This window comes from Eutrema salsugineum, unplaced genomic scaffold (assembly GCF_000478725.1).
Source record: "Eutrema salsugineum unplaced genomic scaffold, Eutsalg1_0 scaffold_2, whole genome shotgun sequence".
NCBI classification, from domain to species: Eukaryota; Viridiplantae; Streptophyta; class Magnoliopsida; order Brassicales; family Brassicaceae; genus Eutrema; species Eutrema salsugineum.
The window spans coordinates 11,161,611-11,182,556 of record NW_006256829.1 but is presented as its reverse complement, the minus strand read 5'-3'; the positions used below and the strand labels follow the sequence as shown (position 1 = coordinate 11,182,556).

At 35.6% G+C, this 20,946-nt stretch overlaps 4 protein-coding genes and 1 non-coding gene across 5 annotated transcripts; 3 read left to right on the top strand and 2 right to left on the bottom strand.

Moving 5' to 3' along the window:
* The first annotated feature begins 8,481 nt into the window (after positions 1-8,481).
* Positions 8,482-9,402, top strand: LOC18017531 (RNA polymerase II C-terminal domain phosphatase-like 4). The gene has a single exon (XM_006401544.2). The coding sequence runs from the start codon at positions 8,482-8,484 to the stop codon at positions 9,400-9,402; it is 921 nt and encodes a 306-aa protein (XP_006401607.2).
* Positions 9,403-11,045: 1,643 nt separating this feature from the next.
* LOC112086763 (putative defensin-like protein 66) lies at positions 11,046-11,423 on the top strand. Its single transcript, XM_024156471.1, is given in 3 exon segments — positions 11,046-11,112; positions 11,247-11,349; positions 11,351-11,423. Coding segments are annotated over 3 exon segments (243 nt in total).
* A 1,378-nt stretch (positions 11,424-12,801) lies between these two features.
* LOC112087003 lies at positions 12,802-12,929 on the top strand. Its single transcript, XR_002899852.1, has one exon. It is a non-coding gene; the product is annotated as a small nucleolar RNA U3 (small nucleolar RNA).
* A 918-nt stretch (positions 12,930-13,847) lies between these two features.
* LOC18017530 (putative defensin-like protein 66) lies at positions 13,848-14,193 on the bottom strand. The gene is made up of 2 exons (XM_006401543.1): positions 14,121-14,193; positions 13,848-14,026 (listed from the first exon to the last, which is right to left on the bottom strand). Exons 1-2 carry the CDS (start codon positions 14,191-14,193, stop codon positions 13,848-13,850), a joined length of 252 nt encoding a protein of 83 aa, XP_006401606.1.
* A 986-nt stretch (positions 14,194-15,179) lies between these two features.
* Positions 15,180-16,103, bottom strand: LOC18017529 (RNA polymerase II C-terminal domain phosphatase-like 4). Its single transcript, XM_006401542.1, has one exon. It carries the CDS (start codon positions 16,101-16,103, stop codon positions 15,180-15,182), a length of 924 nt encoding a protein of 307 aa, XP_006401605.1.
* Between the last annotated feature and the right edge of the window lie 4,843 nt (positions 16,104-20,946).

Below are 20,946 nucleotides of genomic sequence, written 5' to 3'. Positions count from 1 at the left end.
TAAACAGTCACAACTTTTCTTTTTTACTATCAATCAAATTTGTTCACTTTTATCCAAAAATGTCAATTTTTAATTTGTAGAATAAGTCTTACAAAATCTTACAAAAGGCATATTTAGACTAAATCTGGCGTCTTGCCGTTCGAGGAAAATCAAACTTGGACTGTGGAAGATCTTCTACCTCGTAAACACGCTATTGGGTGCAAGTGGGTTTTCCGACTCAAGTTTCGTTCTGATGGAACTTTGGAACGTTATAAAGAACATCTTGTGGTACTTGGTAACAACCAACTTGAAAGTGACAATTTACGAGGAGACATTTGCTCCGGTGGCAAAGATGACGACTGTTCGAACTTTCTTACAGATTGCTGCTTCTAAGGATTGGGAAGTCCATCAAATGAATGTTCACAATGCCTATTTACATGGAGATTTGAAAGAGGAATTATACATGCGGCCTCCACCGGGTTTTCATGGTTCTGAAAAGAATAAGGTTTGTCGTCTCCGCAAGTCTCTGTACGGTTTAAAACAAGCTCCACGTTGCTGGTTTGAGAAGCTTCCTGCTGCATTACGTGATTACGGCTTTGTTCAGGCTATCCCAGATTATTCATTGTTCAATTTGGATAGAGGAGCAGATCATTTACAAGTTCTAGTTTACGTCGATGATCTGATCCTTTCCGGTAGTTCTCCGTCCATTATTTCATCTTTCAAGAGTTATTTGAGCTACTGTTTCCACATGAAAGACCTTGGAATCTCCAAATACTTTCTTGGTTTGGAACTGGCGAGAAATCTTACTGGAATTTACTTTTGTCAACGTAAGTATGCGTTGGACATTATTTCTGATTCAGGTATGCTTGCTGCGAAGCCTGTTGCTTTTCCTCTTGAACAGAACCATCAGTTGGCTTTGGATGACAGACTAGACCTTGTTAACGTTCATCCTTACCGACAGCTCACTGGTCGTCTTATCTACTTGGCTGTTACTCATCTGGATATCTCTTTTGCAGTTCATGTTCTCTCTCAGTTTATGCAGAAACCAAAACAAGCTCATTGGACTGCTGCTCTTTGTGTGGTCATGTATCTGAAAGGGAATCCGGGTCAGGGGATACTTCTGCGAGCTCACACCTTTGATGCTTGAATCTTGGTGCGACTCAGATTGGTCGGGGTTTCCCATTACTAGGCAATCGCTTACTGGTTGGTTTGTCCGACTTGGTGACTCGCCCATTTCTTGGAAGACCAAGAAGCAGGATGTCGTGTCTCATTCGAGTACTGAGACAGAATACCGTGCTATGTCTCTTACAGTTCGGGAGCTTTTATGGATCAAGAATCTTTTTAGTTCATTTGGTATTCATTATTCGGCTCAGATTACATTACATTGCGATAATCAGTCTGCTCTTAAATTAGCTACTAATCCGGTTTTCCATGAGCGGACAATGCATGTTGAGAACGATTGTCATTTCATCCGAGACGAGATTGTCCGTGGCACCATTGCTACAAAGCATGTTTCTACTCACTCTCAGCTTGCTGACATTTTCACGAAGGCCCTTGGACGTAAAGAGTTTAAAGCGTTTGTATCCAAACTGGGCGTTCTTGATCTTCACGCTCCACCTTGAAGAGGGGTATTGGCGGATATATGGAATATATCTATTTCTGTTATATCGTATATATTGTTCATATCTTTGTGTATATCTCTAATATTTAATCTTTCTAATTGTGTGGAAAGCTAGGGTAAATACATGTGTGTATATATATCGATCTTAGGATCCTAATGCAATACAAGAAAACCTTCATACATCTTTGGCTTTCTGGCTTTCTTGACATATACCTTGACCACATTAGTGAGTTTGAGAAGGGAAAAAAAAAGAGTTGGGCATCCTACTACAAGTGATTGGAATGCAGTTGAAACGTTGTACGTTTCTTAGTCATCGTCTATGACTCTACTTTGATTGTCTCAGCTTCTATCACTCTACTCTTTTAAGTGCTATGGGGAGATAGTGACTATAGAAAAAAGTCTGATGATCCTCACCGATAGTTTAAGACTCAGAGTTAAAGAAAAAAGCAAAAAGCTAATGGGATGTTCTACAAGTTTGATAAATATTGAGAAGGGACGAAGGGAATAAATAAGATGCTGATTGTAGCTTCAGTTTTTGATCCTAGAAAAAAACAGATTTTGCAAATGTGTTTTGAGAGACCGTATGGAGAAGACATTTACGACGCAAATGATCTGAAATAATACAGTCACTATTGTTCTGTGCAGTATAGTGCTGGTAAGGTTGCAAGTACATCCTCACATTCTAGTCAAACACATTCATTACAACAATCACATGAAAGAATGAAAGTGGTGGAAGATGATTTAAGTTTGGGTTATGAAAGGATGGCTTCTATATACAAGGAGATAGTTGTTGAAATTGGAGTTCAAGATTCAAAAGTTGAATTGGAAAAAATACATAAAGGAGAGTTGTGAGAATCCAAATATCATGGTTGGAAAAGAGTATGATGTATTTGATTGGTGGAAACGCAAAATTTCTAGATTTTCTATCAAAATAGTAAAATATGTATTTGCAATTGTCGTTTTTATCGATTGGATTCAGACAGGTGGGCTTGTCATCATGATTTGGGCCGGTCTACTTTAAGGCCCAAGTGCTGTCTGCTGTTGACTAAAGCCCAGGATCCAGAAACGACAGTGGTCTCTGTGTTTTCGCGGGAGACACAAAAGCTACAGTGCAGAGTACGGCTTTGTCTTGGAGCGTCTGCAGAACAGATTCAGAGGCAAATTTTATAAAGGAGAGCGTTGTGCATACATAGAGAGAGAGATTGTGATAGAGAGAGAAAAAAAGGGGGACATAAAGGGATAGACGTGTTGTCTTCTTCCTTTTGGGCTTACTCTTCTTTCCTTGGGGTGTTCGTTCTTTCTCTGTAAGGGTGTGTGGTGAGAGCTCGGTTCATAGAACTCTCTTGTAATCTGCTACTCTGAAACATCCAGTGAGTGGTTGAACTCACCGAGACATACCAGGAATGCTTTGATCCTGGGAACTCGTAAATCTCTGTGTCTCTTTCTTTTCTTGCTCTACAAACAACAAAACGAACAAGACACTATCTCATGTTAGAAAAGACCAAACAAGTAATATAGGTTAAACGGGAAAAGATTGGTTACCTAACAGTGGTATCAGAGCCAGGTTCCAGGTGTTTAACCTATAAAGTTTGGATCTTTATCAAGGATTTCATCAGATCTGGTTGTGTTCTCTGTCGGATATCAGAAGGGTTTTCTCGTCAAGGTATATTTCTTCACCGGTTTATGGTTTTGGATGTATCTGGACTATTTCTTCTGAGGGTTTTCTTACAGAAACAAGGTTAAAGGTATCTGCTTGAGATCTTCTGGGTATTCTTTTCTGGCTGGTATTCGTGTTGGTATTCTGGTTGTCTGGTTTTTTTCTGTGTCGTCGTGGGTTTTCTGTATTAGTGTGGATTTCGTCTGGTTCTGCAGTATATCAGAAATGGAGCCGATGCAGGGAAGGTTTGAGGTTGAGAAGTTTGATGGTGAGGGAGACTTTGCTTTATGGAAGCATAAGATGCTCGCACAGTTAGAGATCTTGGGCTTGGATTCTGTTCTACAACCCGAGCAAGTCACAGCCTCCAAAGGCAAAGATGCTGAAGGTAAAGATGATGAAGAAAAGGTTGTAGAAAGCTCAGATGGGAAAGCAAAGTCAGACCCAAAATGGCTAGAGAAAGATCGAAGGGTGAGAAATCTGTTGATTCACAGTTTGGCGGATATCGTTCTGAGGAAAGTCATGAAGGAGCCAACGGCGTTTGACATGTGGACTGCTCTTGAAAATACATATCAGGTCAAAACGCTACCGAACAGATTTTACCTGAAACAAAGATTCTTCAGTTTTAAAATGGAGGATGACAAGTCTCTAGATAAGAACTTGGATACCTTCAACAAGCTGGTTTCTGATCTTTCAAGTCTAAATGTTGAGATGAGCGAGGAAGATACGGCTGCAATTCTCATGAATAGTCTACCTAAGAGATTTGATCATCTGGTTCATACCTTGAAGTACAGCAGTGCTAAAGACTCCATAACTCCAAAGGAGATCATTAGGTCCGCCTATTCCATAGAACTGGAACTGAAGGAGAAAGGGATATTGAAACAAAAAACTGCAGAAGAAGGGTTGATTGTTCAAGCAAGAGGTAGAACTGAAAAGAGGAGTCAGTCAAATGGACCCTCCACGTCCAGGAACAAGTCCAGGTCAAAAAAGAAAAGGACTTGTTGGGTCTGTGGGAGTGAAGAACATCTAAAACGAGATTGTCCCAAGAGGAACCAAGCTGGAAAAAACCAAAAGGGAGAAGCCAGTGTTGCTCAGGCTCAAAACGCTGAACCAATGTTGTTGACAGCAGATGAGCAACACACGAGAGATGGATGGATTCTGGATTCTGGATGCTCATACCACATGACAAACAGGAGAGATCTAATGTTTGATGTGGAAGAAGTTGACGGTGGAAAAATTCTGATGGGAAATGACACTTTCTGCGAGATCTCAGCTATTGGAAAGGTCAAGATCATTAACTACAACAATACCGAGGTTGTGTTAACACAAGTCAGATATTCTTCTACAGCCAGGAGGAACCTTATTTCATTGGGACAGCTTGAAACGCATGGTTGCTGGTTCAGGTCAAAGGACTTTAGGTTACAGGTGTTCAAAGGTGACATTGAAGTTCTTGCTGGTAACTACAGAGATACGTTGTATTTTCTGGATGGAAAAGCAGAGCTTGAACAGGTGAATGCTGCTGTTAAGACAGTGGACAATACTACTCTATGGCACAGCAGACTTGGTCATACGAGTGAAAAAATGCTGAAGATGCTAGTCAAGAAGGAACTACTCAGGGCAAAAGAGATTTCAGAATTAAAACAATGTGAATATTGCATACTTGGGAAATCTCACAGGCTGTCGTTTAAGGCTGGCAAACACACTTCGGAAGGAATTCTTGAGTACGTACACTCCGATCTGTGGGGATCTCCAAATGTTACTCCAAGTTTAGCAAAGAATCAGTATTATATTTCATTTGTGGATGACTTCTCAAGGAAAACGTGGATATTCTTTCTCAGGACCAAGGATGAATCCTTCTCCAAGTTTGTTGAATGGCTCGCACTAGTTGAAAATCAAAGTGGCAAGAAACTGAAAGCTCTAAGAACCGACAATGGCCTGGAATATTGTAACAAACCCTTTGATGACTACTGTAAAGAGAAGGGGATTATGAGGCACAAAACGTGTCCTTATACTCCACAGCAAAATGGAGTTGCTGAGAGGTTAAACAGGACCATTCTTGAGAAGGTAAGAAGCCTACTAAGTGAAACAGGTCTCAGTGAATCTTTCTGGGCAGAGGCATCATCCACAGTGGTGTATATCATGAATCGGACACCTTCTGCGGCGTTGGGTTTTCAGATCCCAGAGGAATTATGGTCAGGAAGAAAACCAGAATACACCCACATGAGGAGATTCGAATGCTTGGCCTACTTTCATGTGGACCAAGGGAAACTTAAACCTAGAGCAAAACAAGGAATATTCATGGGGTATCCGCAAGGTGTGAAAGGGTACAGGATTTGGAGTGGTGAAGATAAGAAGTGCATAGTCAGTCGTGATGTTACTTTCTGTGAAGACATCCTTTATAAAGATGTCAAGAAAATGTCAGAAGGTGAGAGAAAGATATCTAAGAAACAAGGAAAGAAAGTAACATTCAACTTGCCAAACGAGACTAATGGTGGTGTAGGATCGGGTTCTCAATCTGAAACACCTGTGGAAGGTGGAGCTTCTGCAAGCGAAGGTGGAGCACAACCAGAAGAAGCAGAACAAGTCTCCAAGTCAGATTCAGAAGAAGAAGATGAAGAGAGCTCAGATGAGAATGAACTAAGACACTATCAACTAGCTAGAGATCGGGAAAGGAGAGTGAATATCAAACCACCAAGCAGATTAGACGATGCAGATGTTGCTGCATATGCTCTTAATATGTCTCAGCTCATGAACACTGAGGAACCACAAACCTATGAGGAAGCTATAAGCTGCAAAGATAGGGCTAATTGGATTGCTGCGATAGATGAAGAGATGAAATCTCATCAGAAAAATCATACATGGAAGATGGTAAACAGACAGGAAGGTTTAAGGACCATTGGTTGCAAATGGATCTTTAAACTTAAACCTGGAATACCAGATGTGGAAGAACCTAGATATAAAGCTAGGCTGGTGGCAAAAGGATTTTCTCAAATAGAGGGAATAGATTACCATGAAGTTTTTGCACCTGTAGTCAAACACATTACTATCAGAGTTGTGCTATCAATGGTGGTGAACTACAACCTTGAACTGGAACAGTTAGATGTCAAGACAGCGTTCTTACATGGTGAGCTGGAAGAGGAGATCCTAATGGAACAACCACAAGGGTATGAGGAAGGTGAAAAAGTCTGTTTACTTCAAAGATCATTGTACGGATTAAAGCAGGCTCCAAGGCAGTGGAACCGCAGGTTCGATCAGTTTATGAAATCTCAGAAATACAAGAAAAGCCAGTTTGATCCTTGCGTGTATTTCAAGTGCTTTAACAATGAGGATTACGTGTATCTACTCCTATATGTAGATGACATGTTGCTTGTGGCAAAGGACATGAGGGAAATTTCTAGACTGAAGGAAGTATTAAGCAGAGAGTTTGAGATGAAGGATCTCGGAAAAGCTAAAAGAATTCTGGGAATGGACATCATGATTTGGGCCGGTCTGCTTTAAGGCCCAAGTGCTGTCTGCTGTTGACTAAAGCCCAGGATCCAGAAACGACAGTGGTCTCTGTGTTTTCGCGGGAGACACAAAAGCTACAGTGCAGAGTACGGCTTTGTCTTGGAGCGCCTGCAGAACGGATTCAGAGGCAAATTTTATAAAGGAGAGCGTTGTGCATACATAGAGAGAGAGATTGTGATAGAGAGAGAAAAAAAGGTGGACATAAAGGGATAAACGTGTTGTCTTCTTCCTTTTGGGCTTACTCTTCTTTCCTTGGGGTGTTCGTTCTTTCTCTTTAAGGGTGTGTGGTGAGAGCTCGGTTCATAGAACTCTCTTGTAATCTGCTACTCTGAAACATCCAGTGAGTGGTTGAACTCACCGAGACGTACCAGGAATGCTTTGATCCTGGGAACTCGTAAATCTCTGTGTCTCTTTCTTTTCTTGCTCTACAAACAACAAAACGAACAAAACACTATCTCATGTTAGAAAAGACCAAACAAGTAATATAGGTTAAACGGGAAAAGATTGGTTACCTAACAGCAATGTTTCTGTTGAATCAGAAAATGCTTTTAGCAGTAGCGACCGGATCATAATTCCAACTAAGAGTTGTATAACTTGAACACTTTTTTTTAATTTTATTTTTTTGAACAGCCCGAATTTTGTAAACACTAAACAGAACCAAACATAGCTATATTTTGTCCGCTCGAGGTAAAAACCTTTTCGACAAAGAAGCACAAATCCAACCGTCAATGTATAAAAAGTCAACGTATCGCCGTTGACTGACATCGGACTCTTTGCTGCTCTGCTCTAGGGTTCTACTATCGGTCTCTGACATTGCCGGGATGGAGGCGAGCGGTGAAATCGTCCGTGAATTGGAAGAGTTAAAGCTCAAGAAGGCGGAGATCGAGCACCGTATATCGTCTCTCGAAGCCAAGCTCCCGGAGACGGCGGTGGCGGCCGACCGATGCGACGCCGTATCTAACGGTTACTCTTATCCAACGGCGGCGGCGACGATTGAACACGGGCTTGACCACGGCCTGTCTCCTGATCAGATTTACCGCTACAGTCGCCAGTTGTTACTCCCTTCGTTTGGTGTTGAAGGTACTCTGCTCAAATTGCAATGACCAAAAGCTCTTTGTTACGGTTCAAGTTTCTGTTTTTTTGGATTAATTTCAGTTCAAATTTTTAGCCAATAGGAAGAAAATCGAGATGGATGGTTCTGGTTTTTGAATTGATGAGAAGAAGTCAGCTTTCTAGCTAGTGATGATGCAGCTGAAAGTTGAAAAATTTCTTTTGTTTCCCATGAATTTTGAATTTTTCAGAGATAAATTTACCCTGAACCTTAGTTTTAAGACGAATCTGTTTTGCTTGTTTACTTTGCTAATGTCTTTCTCAAATTAATCTTTGTTGACATGTTCAATCTCATGTTGCCTTTTCGATAGAGAAAAGAAAATATATATCTTGTTATTGCCTAATCCCATACCAACAAAATGAATCTGCACACGTGTGTATATTATTCAACTTTCAAAAAAAGGAAATCTCGTGTTAGTCAACTTTCAAAAAGGAAATCTCGTGAGCGTTTCCATTTTTTCTTTATAAATAGATACAAGGCATCACTCAAATACATGTACAAATCATTATCACAGTCGACTCTTTCTCTCTAGGGTTTCTGTCGATAGATTTTGGGTTCCCTTTCTCGATCCGAAGCGTTATTGATCAGCGAATCAACCAAATCAACAATATGTCTTTAATTCAAAATCATTCACTAGAACCACAATCCAAAAGGCGAAAGCTCCAACAAGAGACTAACTATTCGTCGTCGTCTTCTTCTACTAATTGTGGTCACTTCTTCGTTCGTTACGGAATCTGTTGCAATTGTAGATCCACGGTAGGGAAACATGAAGGCCGAGCATTCGACTATCTGGTCGACGGTTTACAGTTAAGCCACGAAGCCATTGCGGTTACGAAGCTACTCACAACACACGTCACTTGTCTCAACGACAAGAAACTTCACTTGGTACTTGACTTGGACCACACGCTTCTCCACACCGTTATGGTTTCGATGCTTTCCGAAGAAGAAAAGTACATAATCGGAGAAGTTGATTCAAGAGAAGATCTATGGAGGTTTAACGGCGGCCACTCGAGCGAGTTTTTAATAAAGCTAAGACCTTTTCTTCAAGAGTTTCTTAAAGAAGCCAACGAGATGTTCAACATGTATGTTTACACGATGGGTAGTCGTGATTATGCAAAGACCGTTTTGAAGCTGATTGATCCCAAGAGAGTTTATTTTGGAGATCGAGTCATAACCAGAGAAGAGAGTCCTTATGTAAAGACGCTTGATCTTGTGTTAGCTGATGAGTGTGGAGTTGTGATTGTGGATGATACTCCACAAGTCTGGCCTGATCATAAGAGGAACTTGCTAGAGATCACCAAGTACAAATATTTTAGAGATAAAACAAGAAGCGATGTGGAGTACTCGAAATCTTATGCAGAGGAGAAGAGAGACGAGAGTCATAAGGATGGATCGTTGGCGAATGTTTTGAAAGTTCTCAAGGAAGTTCATGAACGATTCTTCAAAGACGGAGTTGAGAAAGAGTTAAAAATTGATCCAAAAGATGTGAGGCTGCTGCTGCATGATCTCTGCACACCACAATGTTTCTAAGGATTTTGACCCGATTTTACCTTTGTATTTCTGTTAGAAATTGAATAATCTGTAACAAAGCATAATATATTCATATTTCCTTTTTGTTACCGGTATCATGTTTGGACAACAAAAACATTGCGTTAGGGTCGTATTTACTCAATTTACACAAGTATTGTAAAAAGAACTCCTTAACTTTCAAGTTTTACTATTTCATCAAATTCACCTAAGTTATAACATCAAAAAATAATAATCTCTATATTATTATTTAAGTAGACATTTAACAAAATAACCTTTATTTTGTAAAACATTACCTGATATGCCATTACAAATAACAAAACATTATTAAAATAGGAAATGATATAGAGAAAAAATATGGAAAGTCTTTGTTTTTCATTTAATAGAGTATATTTATTATTTAATTTCTATATTCAAAAATATGGTAATTTTTTATATTTTGTTTCAAATGACATTACAAAGTATATTTAATTAAAAAACATAAAAAATAAAAACAAATTCACAATTAAATAATATAAAATCAAGACTAAAATTATGATATAAAAAATAGTGAAATATTTTTAACTGTAATTTTTTTATATTTATTATACAAAAATAATTTTTTAGTTATTTTTACCAAAATTTTGACATGAAAAAATTGTTTTTAATTAAAAAAATTTTTGATGAAGTAAAAGTTATCAAACGGTGCATATTATAATTAGTTTTATATTCTAATCCAGTACAAACATGTTAAGTAAACGGGTTAATTCGATATGAATGGATTATGATTCTATTTTTTTAATATTCACCAAATAAATCTCGCAATTCAAGATATTAGTTTTTAAAAATATAGTATATTTAATCTACTAAATATTATAATTTATCTTTTAAAACTAAATATAATTTATTATATTTTAATTAATTTTATATCGAACCTAATTTTAAATAATATTATATTTATTTACATATATAGTTAAAGAATATAAAACTGATTTTTATATTTTGTAGACAAATTATGAAACTCAGTTATTAAGTAATATAAATTAGATTTGATGATTATAATATTATAATATTTGTGTATTAGGCTCGATAATATATTAGTTTAATGTCTTATATGTTAAATAAACAATTTATTTTGCTTGACCCACTTAAAAAATAACCTTATATACGAATTAACTAATTTTTTACAACTCAAACCAAAATATAAAAAAACTCTACATAGAGATCAACTTATTTTATAAAATTCACAAAATAATTATTTTTACAAAATAACTGTTTTTTAAAAATAATTGTTTTTGCAAAATAATTTAACGTAATTGAAGGTCAAAAAAATATTTCCGCGCTATAATCCTTAGTTTAAGTTGAATAGACAAATTTGCTAATGTTTATTACGTGTCTTCTAATTCGTCATGCTATTATGCCTAGATATTTTTTAAAATGAGATGATCTGGTTGACCAAAGAAAAGTTTTATCTTTAGTTGAAAATCCATATATAGTATATATGAACAAAACTGAAAAGGAAGAAAACTTGGATAGACTCACAGAAACTTACGGTTATGACCTTTTTATGTAATTATAAATAGACTATTTTCATGCTTAACCTATATCTTTGAAAGATAAAATCATTGTTTGTTAACAAAAAAACGAAGTATTAAAGAGTACTGAAAATGCGTTCCTCCATATTGATGGTTATATTCACTCTTGTGGCGGCCATTTCTTGTGATCTTTTCTCTGGTATATACATTTTTTTCAAAAAAATAATATATTGTCAATTATTACATATACAATTTTGTTTTTTTTTGTTTTGTTTTTGGCTTTAATACAATTTTATTTATCATGTTCCAGTTGTTTTTTTAAGGTTGGTATAGTTGAAATGGGGATTGATGTGCAAGCTGCGGCTCCCACTTGTGGACAAGATTGTACCGAGAAATTCCTAAATCAAGATTGCTATAAACATTGTGTAGGATTGTCTTAAAAACGGTGTTTGCATTCTATCCGAAGGACTTCCTCCTAAAACTTCTACATATCGTTGTTGTTGTTCATAAATTAAATATGTAATTCATCATTCTCTTTGATCAAATATGTTTACTATAGTGAATTGTTTTTTGGTAAATCAAATAGATATGAAACTCCATTAATGTAATAAAAATGATTTTGTTTTAACAAACTCAATGTCGTTTGTATATGATAGATTTTTTAAAACAAAATTATTGTATACATGTAGTTTAAGGTGGTTATAACCGAAATCCGTCTCAATTCAAACTGTAAAAATTCATCCAAACAGTTTAGTTTTATCGAGGGATTGGAAGAATACTTTATTGGAATTGAAATAACTAACACCGTGAGTTTTTACATCTACGTGGACGGATCATGTATAAACATTATTATGTGAAATCATGTGTATATTGTGTAATTTTTGTTTTGAACACCACTGTAATTTTGTATTTTAAAGTACTACTTTAGATAGTTAGAATAAAACTTTTTTTTCTCTTTCATTTACATATAGCATAACGTACCAATGAAAAAATATTCTTAACTGTTAGGCTGACAAAAATGGACTGGTAAAAAGTATGAGTTATGATTAGTGTAGCAAAGGATGGAGTTCCTTACAATTGGCCAATTGAGGAATGTATCGATCCACAAGTGGATTTGACAAATATCGTAAATCATTGGTATGTTGTGATATTTTCGTGTATATCTATATTATAAATATAACTGACTTAGTTTACTTAAGTTTACATATCAGCTGAAAGATTCTCCAGGACCGCGGAAAATATTGAAGTGATTTGTTTATGATTTTGAGCGGCAAAAGAAACAAACATAAGTTATTGAACCGAGTTTGAGTTCATTGAGAACTTACAATAGTTTAAAAGCTGAGAGTTTATATCACAAATTTCTCACTTGGATATCAACATTAATACTTGATAAAAATGTAACATAGCGATTCCTCTCTCCACCAACTCTTGTTGCGACTTTTGCTTTGATTCTCTGGTAAACAATGCAATAAATCTTTTCACTACCTTTTATACATATATATGAAAATTCCTGTTCTCTTTTTATTTTGTTCATATGCTTCAACTCTGTTACAGCTTTTGTTTGATCCAGTTTCCATGAATTGGTAATTAAGAAGCGTTATCTTATGTATATTTGACACATATGTTACGTAGATGGTTTGTCGCACATATTAAAAAGCCAAACAAATACTTATCGGAAAAAACTCAAAAAGTTGTCGTCATGACTACACAAGAAAAGAGTATTATACAACTGATGAGTAGATGGAGATGGGCTTTAAATATAAATAAAGCCTCAATTATTCTTAAAACAATATAATGTATAATTTCTTTTTGATAAGGAATCATCCAACATCGTTACTTTGAAAAACCATATCGCTGTATATATAACGTAGAGAGAGCAACATGGGTCACGACCTTACTTGAACAGGATCTTGTCTATAGGCTCATACTTCTGTATCCTTGATTTCTAAGGAGACAGGCCCTAAACCCTGGTGGTCTTACCCTAGCCGGGGTGGTCGCACGGCGGTCTGACAGGTTTCCTTTTTTAAATAGTTCCTGGTCAATCTGATATAGAAGAGTCTATAAACCTAGGTTCTTCTCTTAGCCCAAACACGTTTCTTTTATAACCTATAAAGAGAGCTAAAATGTGATAGCTCTTTTTGTCTCTTCAGAAGAGACTTCTTATTCCTTCCTTCGCAAGAAAGGAAGACTCAGCCCCTTTAAGAAACGAAAAACTTATCTTCACACGGACTCTTACCAAAAATAGATTATTTCTTGAAGCAAAACACTTGAAAGCTCACCATCCTTAATTTGGTCTCTAATAAAAAGCAGATCATTATGAGATAAGTCAGTTAAATTAATAATATAGATATACACGAAAATATCACAACGTATTCCTTTGATTTACGATACTTGTCAAAAACACTTGTGGATCGATACATTCCCCAATAGTAAGAAACTCCATCCTTGGCTACAGTAATCACAACTTATACTTTTTACCAGTCCATTTTTGTAATCCTAACAATTAAAAACATTTTTTCATTTGTTTGTACGTTATACTATATGTAAATGAAAAATATTATTCTAAACATCTAAAGTAGTACTTTAAAATACAAAATTACAATGGTGTTCAGAATTTTTTGGTACAAAATTACACAACATACATAATTTCACTATACTAATTATACATGATCTGTCCACGCAGATGTAAAAGCTAATCGTGTTAATTAGTTATATCAATTCCAATAAAGTATTCTTCCAATCCCTCGATAAAACTAAACTGTTTGGATGAATTTTTACAGTTTGAATTGAGACAGGTTTCTTAAAACAAAATCATTTTTTATCACATTAATGGAGTTTCGTATCTGTTTGATCTTCCCACTACAAAAAAAAAAAAAAAAACAATTCACTATAGTGAACATATTTGATCAAAGAGAATGATGAATTACATATTTTTTATGAACAACAACAACGATATGTAGAAGTTTTAGGAGGAAGTCCTTCGGATAGAATGCAAACACCGTTTTTATAAGACAATCCTACACAATGTTTATAGCAATCTTGATTGGAGAATTTCTCGGTACAATCTTGTCCACAAGTGGGAGCCGCAGCTTGCACATTAATCCCCATTTCAACTATACCAACCATTAAAAAACAATTGGAACATGATAAACAAAATTGTATATGTGATAATGACAATATTATTTTTGAAAAACAGAAACCATATACCTGAGAAAAGATCACAAGAAATGGCCGCCATAGCAACAAGAGTGAATATAACCATCAATTTGGAGCAACGCATTTCAGTACTCTTTCTAATACTTATTATTATTTTTTTTTAACAAACAATGATTTTATCTTTCAAAGATATAAGTTAAGCATGAAAATAGTCTATATATAATTACATAAAAAGGTCATAACCGTAAATTTCTGTGAGTCTATCCAAATTTTCTACCTTTTCAGTTTTGTTCATATATGCTATATATGGATTTTCAATTAAAGATAAATCTTTTCTTTGGTCAAACAAATTATCTCATTTAAAAACAAAAAAATCTAGTCATAATAGCATGACGAATTAGAAGACACATAATAAACATTAGCAAATTTGTCTATTCAAATTAAATTATTATTTTCTTTATCTTATAACTTAGGTGAATTTGATGAATTAGTAAAACTTAAAATTTAAGGATTTTTTTTACAATACAGTAAAAACTCTATAAATCAATAATGGTGGGACTTTGTTATTTTATTAATTTATAAAGTTATTAATTTATAGATTTTTTAAAATTTTTTTATTTTTTATTAATTTTAAAAGAGATTTTTTAAAGAGTTTATTCTTTAAAATATTTTTTGTTAAAATTAAAAATGAGTTACAAGAATTTTAAATTTAAAATAAATAAATTTTTTTACTAAACTCATATTTTGATAGATTATCTCACTTATATATTTATATTAAATTTTATTTATGATAATTATTAATTTATGATATTAATGAGACCATATATTTACATAAGAGTTTTGTTAAAATTATTATTTATTATCTTATCGATTTGTATTAAATTTTAAACCTGTCTAATTTGGGACCGAAAAAATTAATAAAATTTATTAATATATTAAATATTAATTTATAGAGTTTCTACTATACTTTTGTAAATTGAGTAAATACGATCCTAACGCAATGTTTTTGTTGTCCAAACATGATACCGGTAACAAAAAGGAAATATGAATATATTATGTTTTGTTACAGATTGTTCAATTTCTAACAGAAAAACAAAAAGTAAAATCGGATCAAAATCCACATTGTGGTGTGCAGAGATCATGCAGCAGCAGCCTCACATCTTTTGGATCATTTTTTAACTCTTTCTCAACTCCGTCTTTGAAGAATCGTTCATGAACTTCCTTGAGAACTTTCAAAACATTCGCCAACGATCCATCCTTATGACTCTCGTCTCTCTTCTCCTCTGCATAAGATTTCGAGTACTCCACATCGCTTCTTGTTTTATCTCTAAAATATTTGTACTTGGTGATCTCTAGCAAGTTCCTCTTATGATCAGGCCAGACTTGTGGAGTATCATCCACAATCACAACTCCACACTCATCAGCTAACACAAGATCAAGCGTCTTTACATAAGGACTCTCTTCTCTGGTTATGACTCGATCTCCAAAATAAACTCTCTTGGGATCAATCAGCTTCAAAACGGTCTTTGCATAATCACGACTACCCATCGTGTAAACATACATGTTGAACATCTCGTTGGCTTCTTTAAGAAACTCTTGAAGAAAAGGTCTTAGCTTTATTAAAAACTCGCTCGAGTGGCCGCCGTTAAACCTCCATAGATCTTCTCTTGAACCAACTTCTCCGATTATGTACTTTTCTTCTTCGGAAAGCATCGAAACCATAACGGTGTGGAGAAGCGTGTGGTCCAAGTCAAGTACCAAGTGAAGTTTCTTGTCGTTGAGACAAGTGACGTGTGTTGTGAGTAGCTTCGTAACCGCAATGGCTTCGTGGCTTAACTGTAAACCGTCGACCAGATAGTCGAATGCTCGGCCTTCATGTTTCCCTACCGTGGATCTACAATTGCAACAGATTCCGTAACGAACGAAGAAGTGACCACAATTAGTAGAAGAAGACGACGACGAATAGTTAGTCTCTTGTTGGAGCTTTCGCCTTTTGGATTGTGGTTCTAGTGAATGATTTTGAATTAAAGACATATTGTTGATTTGGTTGATTCGCTGATCAATAACGCTTCGGATCGACTATAGAAACCCAAAATCTATCGACGGGAAACCCTAGAGAGAAGGAGTCGACTGTGATAATGATTTGTACATGTTGTTGAGTGATGCTTTGTATCTATTTATAAGAAGAAAAAAAAATGGAAACGCTCACGAGATTTCCTTTTTTCGAAAATTGACCAATTGACCAATGAAATCTTATTTCATTATTTGTTAATTATTTATATCTTAATTGAATTAATCAATTTTACACACTAAAAAAGTTTAAACACAGTTTTCTTACATAAATATCATAAGTTAGTGCGTAGATAAGTTATAAGACATAGTAAACTAATAGTTATAAATAATGTACAATCAAGTAAATAAATAGGGAAATAAGCAAGATCTCTCGCGATGTTCCTCTCCGAATTTCCGTTACACAGGTTCGAAATCATTCCTAAATATCAGTTAGATAACCAGGTTAACACATACCATAACAGTAATGCATGAAGATTTTTAAGCTGGATTCAAGGTATCTGCAGTTCTTTGTGTAACTAGTCACCTCGCATACTTATTTCTTTGTGATCTGAGTGTCAAATTTTCAGTGGTTATAATATTATCTAAAAGAACTCAATAATCCTTATCCTCGTCTTCTGATACATTTCTTATTTCCGCTTCAAACTTCAGTTTCTTTCATACAGTGACTATTTTCATGCTTAAGTGTCATGTTTTCACCCAATATGTTACTGAATTCATTTGGTTATGCTTGTAGATTGGACGGGACAGGGCATTTGGTTTTCTGTCTCACTAGTTTGAGAAGGGGTCATCGAGCTTGTGGCGGATCTAACTTGGCAAGCTCCAGTAGTACATCGAAGGCTAATGAAGCTGGTGGTACATGAAACATGGGGAAAGTTCGTTGATGCTGATGTTTTTCAAATCATAAATCATGGCAAAATGGGATGTTTAACTATCATCGACAAACAGAACTACACCAAGAAGAATAAAACAAAAGTCTTTCTAGACCTCGAAACTGTCAGGTTTACCAGTGTAGATAGTGCATGTGCACTTTTCCAAAACGTCCAAGCTTTGATTGAGGCAGCGATACAAGAAACGAAACGAAACATCACATCGGTAAAATCTGTGCTTATGCAATTGCAGATGACAACGAGGATAGAGTACATGGGGTTCTAAAGGATTTCAAAGAAGCCAGAGTTATGGAGTTGTACACATTTCAGCAGCGAAAAATATGTTGCAAAAATTGTAAGACGTTTTCACACTATTAGTACATTTTCTTTGAATATACACACAAAATCAGCTTAGGAGAGATGCATGTAAACCTTACATACAACTATTAGTTTTTATACACTAGTAAAATGTAAAAAATGACAAAAAACTTGTACAACAATTGTACATGATCACTATATTTTTCTTGTTTCTAATCCTTTAAATCTCAAGAGTAATCCTTGTGAAGTTTAAAACCAAAAAGAAGAGAAGGCTATCGACTCTTTTTGTTTTGTTCAGTTGGATTATGCATGTTAATTAACTTAGGATCAAACATTTGTTTTTCACCATGGTGTCATTTCTCTATTAAGTTTACTAAAATGAAAAAAAAAAGTTTTATCATAACTAAACTAAAAGTCCTAACAATTAGATCTGTTTTTTTTTTATTGCTTGCTTTGTGCAATTTGAATTTCTTGTCAAATCCCAAGTTTGAAGCATAACTCTTGGAGGATAAATATAATATATGTTTATTTTTATAACCATAATGTGTGTTTGTTCTTATAACTTAGAAGCACATGATTAATTCAACCATGACGAACATAATCAGATTATGTTGTGTTATTACTTTGTAATTGTAACTAGTCAATTAAATTATAATTGAAGTTTAATATTATTTAGACCTATTTTACGGTTTACCAGCGATAACCCAAAGTCATATAGTATTTTATGAATCCTTGAGATATTATAATTTTGTTTTGATTGGAAACACTATACTCTTTGAGATAGTTTAAATGTCAATTATGTCTTGGATGCAGCCTCTAACTAGACTAATTGGAATAAGTTTAGGAATATTTTTAAAGACAGATTGTGTTAATTTTCGTAATCGTAAATAGCCAATTAAACTATAATTGATGTTTAATGTTATTTAGAGAGCTGTTTTATAGTTCACATTACAAACGATAATCAAAGTCATATAGTATTTTAGGGAATGCTTGAAAAATTCTAATTTTGTTTTAATTGGAAACATTACACCCCTTGAGATATTATAATTGTTTAAATGTGAACTGTGTCATAGATGCATCATCTAACTAGGTTAATTGGAATAAGTTTTGGAGTATTTTTGGAGACATGTAAAGACTTCCTGAGCAGGTTACTTCTATAAGTAAGGCTGCTTTAAAGGCACTAGCAGATGCTGAGGCTAAGAGGAACTCGGTTGACTGGACATCATTTTTGAATAGTATGCTTCCTACACTTTTGCCCAAGAACGTCAAGAACAGAACGTGAAGATTGTACAGCTGTTGGTCGAGAAAAAGAAGGCTTCAAGTTTTCCAACAGTACCAAATGAAGTTTTACAAAATAAAATATGTCCAAAGCATTATAAAGTAATTAGAACTAATACAACAACTCCAAACTCTAAAGTGGAAACAAACATAACAGATTATGTGGCCATGTGATTAGTTTCCACCTTCTAATCTCTATCTTTTTTGAAACGAAGAGTAAACCACTTAACCGGAAGGGAAAAAAAAGTTAAATAATAATAGCTATACCTTTTTAATAAGTCAAAATCCACTACAAATGTTTGAAATTATAATTTTACATAACGGATTTTAGAATTTTCATGTGTAAGGTTTTGAGATTGTCTTTATTTTGTTTGGCTTTTTAACATGTGTGACAAACCATCTACATATGTGTCAAATATACATAAGATAACCCTGCTCAATTACTAATTTATGGAAACTGTATTAAACAAAAGCTATTACAGAGTTGAGCATATGAGAAAAATAAAATGAGAGCATAAAATTTCAAGCGGTTTTATTTATGATCTACAACCTTGGATCGGACTCGCTCGTTCATCTTCACCCTTTTGTTGCAATACACTCCCCATTATTTAATGAGCTTAAAAGTAATTATATGGTGAGTTTTCAAGTGTCTTGTTCATTATATTTATCGTATGCAAATGCAAGGACCAAGGTGAACCTTTTTTTTAGTGTTGAACTGGTTAGGTTATTCTCGTTTTTACACATTAATTATAAATTCATTATTTTTACTTTTATTGGTCGTGTCGACGTGTCGTCACGAGATATATAAATAAGTGTTATCGGAGCTATGATTGTATGTCAGTATCTTTAATGAGAATTATAAAAAATATGCATAAACCGATGAAAACAAGATGTAGTATCTGTTGAAGGTGGGTTTAGAACCCTCTATTTAGTTTAACAGGCCTATCAAAATCTATCAGCATTACAATTTTGACCCATTAACAAGGCCTACAAAATTATCTTATTTTCATCACGTCACCTACTCGCTCACTATAAATAGAAGAGAGGAGGAGACCAAAAAATGGGATCTCGGAAAGGAGAAGAGAAATAGCTCGTGAAAGGATGAGAACACCCACCTCGCCAAAATCACCATCACCTCGCCAAAATCACTCCCACCCTGCCAAATTCACCATCACCTCGCCAAAATCACTCCCACCTCGCCAAATTCACCATCACCTCGCCAAAATCACCATCACCTCGCCAAAATCACTCCCACCTCGCCAAAATCACTCTCACCTCGCCAAAATCACATCACTCGCCAAAATCACTCCTACCTTGCCAAATTCACCATCACTCGCCAAAATCATCATCACCTCGCCAAAATCACTCCACTTCGCCAAATTCACCATCACCTCGCCAAATTCTCTGCCACCTCGTCAAACTGATCTCACCTCATCACCTCGTCAAACTGATCTCACCTCATCACCTCGTCAAACTGATCTCACCTCATCACCTCGTCAAGCTGATCTCACCTCATCACCTCGTCAAGCTCACCTCACCTCGTCACCTCGCCAAACTCACCTCACCTCGCCACCTCGTCAAACTCACCTCACCTCGCCACCTCGTCAAACTCACCTCGCCACCTCGTCAAACTCACCTCACCATGTCTTAAACTTTGTTCTTATTTCGTTGTCGACCTAAGCTTAATTTAACAGAAAATCTCCAAACTCTCCAACATAAGTTGACTTGTTTGACCCGTGCGAATCCACGTTCAACAAATGGCGCGCCAGGTAGGGGGGCAAGAAGATTTTCTACACCCCAAAGCAGCTCGGCAATGTTAAGAACCCAGCTGACCTCGCCAAAGGAAACCATGCATAGTTGAGCTAACCTCGTAGCTCATCGACATCAAACAAAGGAACTCACGTATAAACAAGATAAGTGTTGAGTTAGTTTCATTTTTTACTCTCTTTTCTTAAAGCCGAGCTCATCTCGCCAGTTCGTAGTTACAACGTAACTCGCTGAAATACTTCGACATCATTGACATCGACATCCTAGCTAGATGCTCGATCCATAAAAAATGCATTCCCAGTAGTGCAATTTCTTATAAGTCATAAGGAACAAAAACCTTATGACTATACGAAAGTAAGCCGGGCCCAGTCCCGCATAATCTCTTAGATCGCACGAGTAAAAATACCGAACACATCTTCACTACTCGGATACGATCTAAGAAGCTAACAGGTGGACCGAGTTAATATTCGCACCTACAGCATACTAAACCGAGTCCTTACTCGTAAACAAAACAGGATAAGCCGAGGTCTTACCTCGCACCTACAGATCTAATAAGCCGAGTCCACTCTCGCATT

Coding starts and splice junctions, on each gene's coding strand:
- LOC18017531 (XM_006401544.2), top strand. CDS start 8,482: ATGTCTTTAATTCAAAATCATTCACTAGAACCACAATCCAAAAGGCGA.
- LOC18017530 (XM_006401543.1), bottom strand. CDS start 14,193: ATGCGTTGCTCCAAATTGATGGTTATATTCACTCTTGTTGCTATGGCG. Junction 14,027..14,120: donor TTCTTGTGATCTTTTCTCAG/GTATATGGTTTC, acceptor TGGTTGGTATAG/TTGAAATGGGGATTAATGTG.
- LOC18017529 (XM_006401542.1), bottom strand. CDS start 16,103: ATGTCTTTAATTCAAAATCATTCACTAGAACCACAATCCAAAAGGCGA.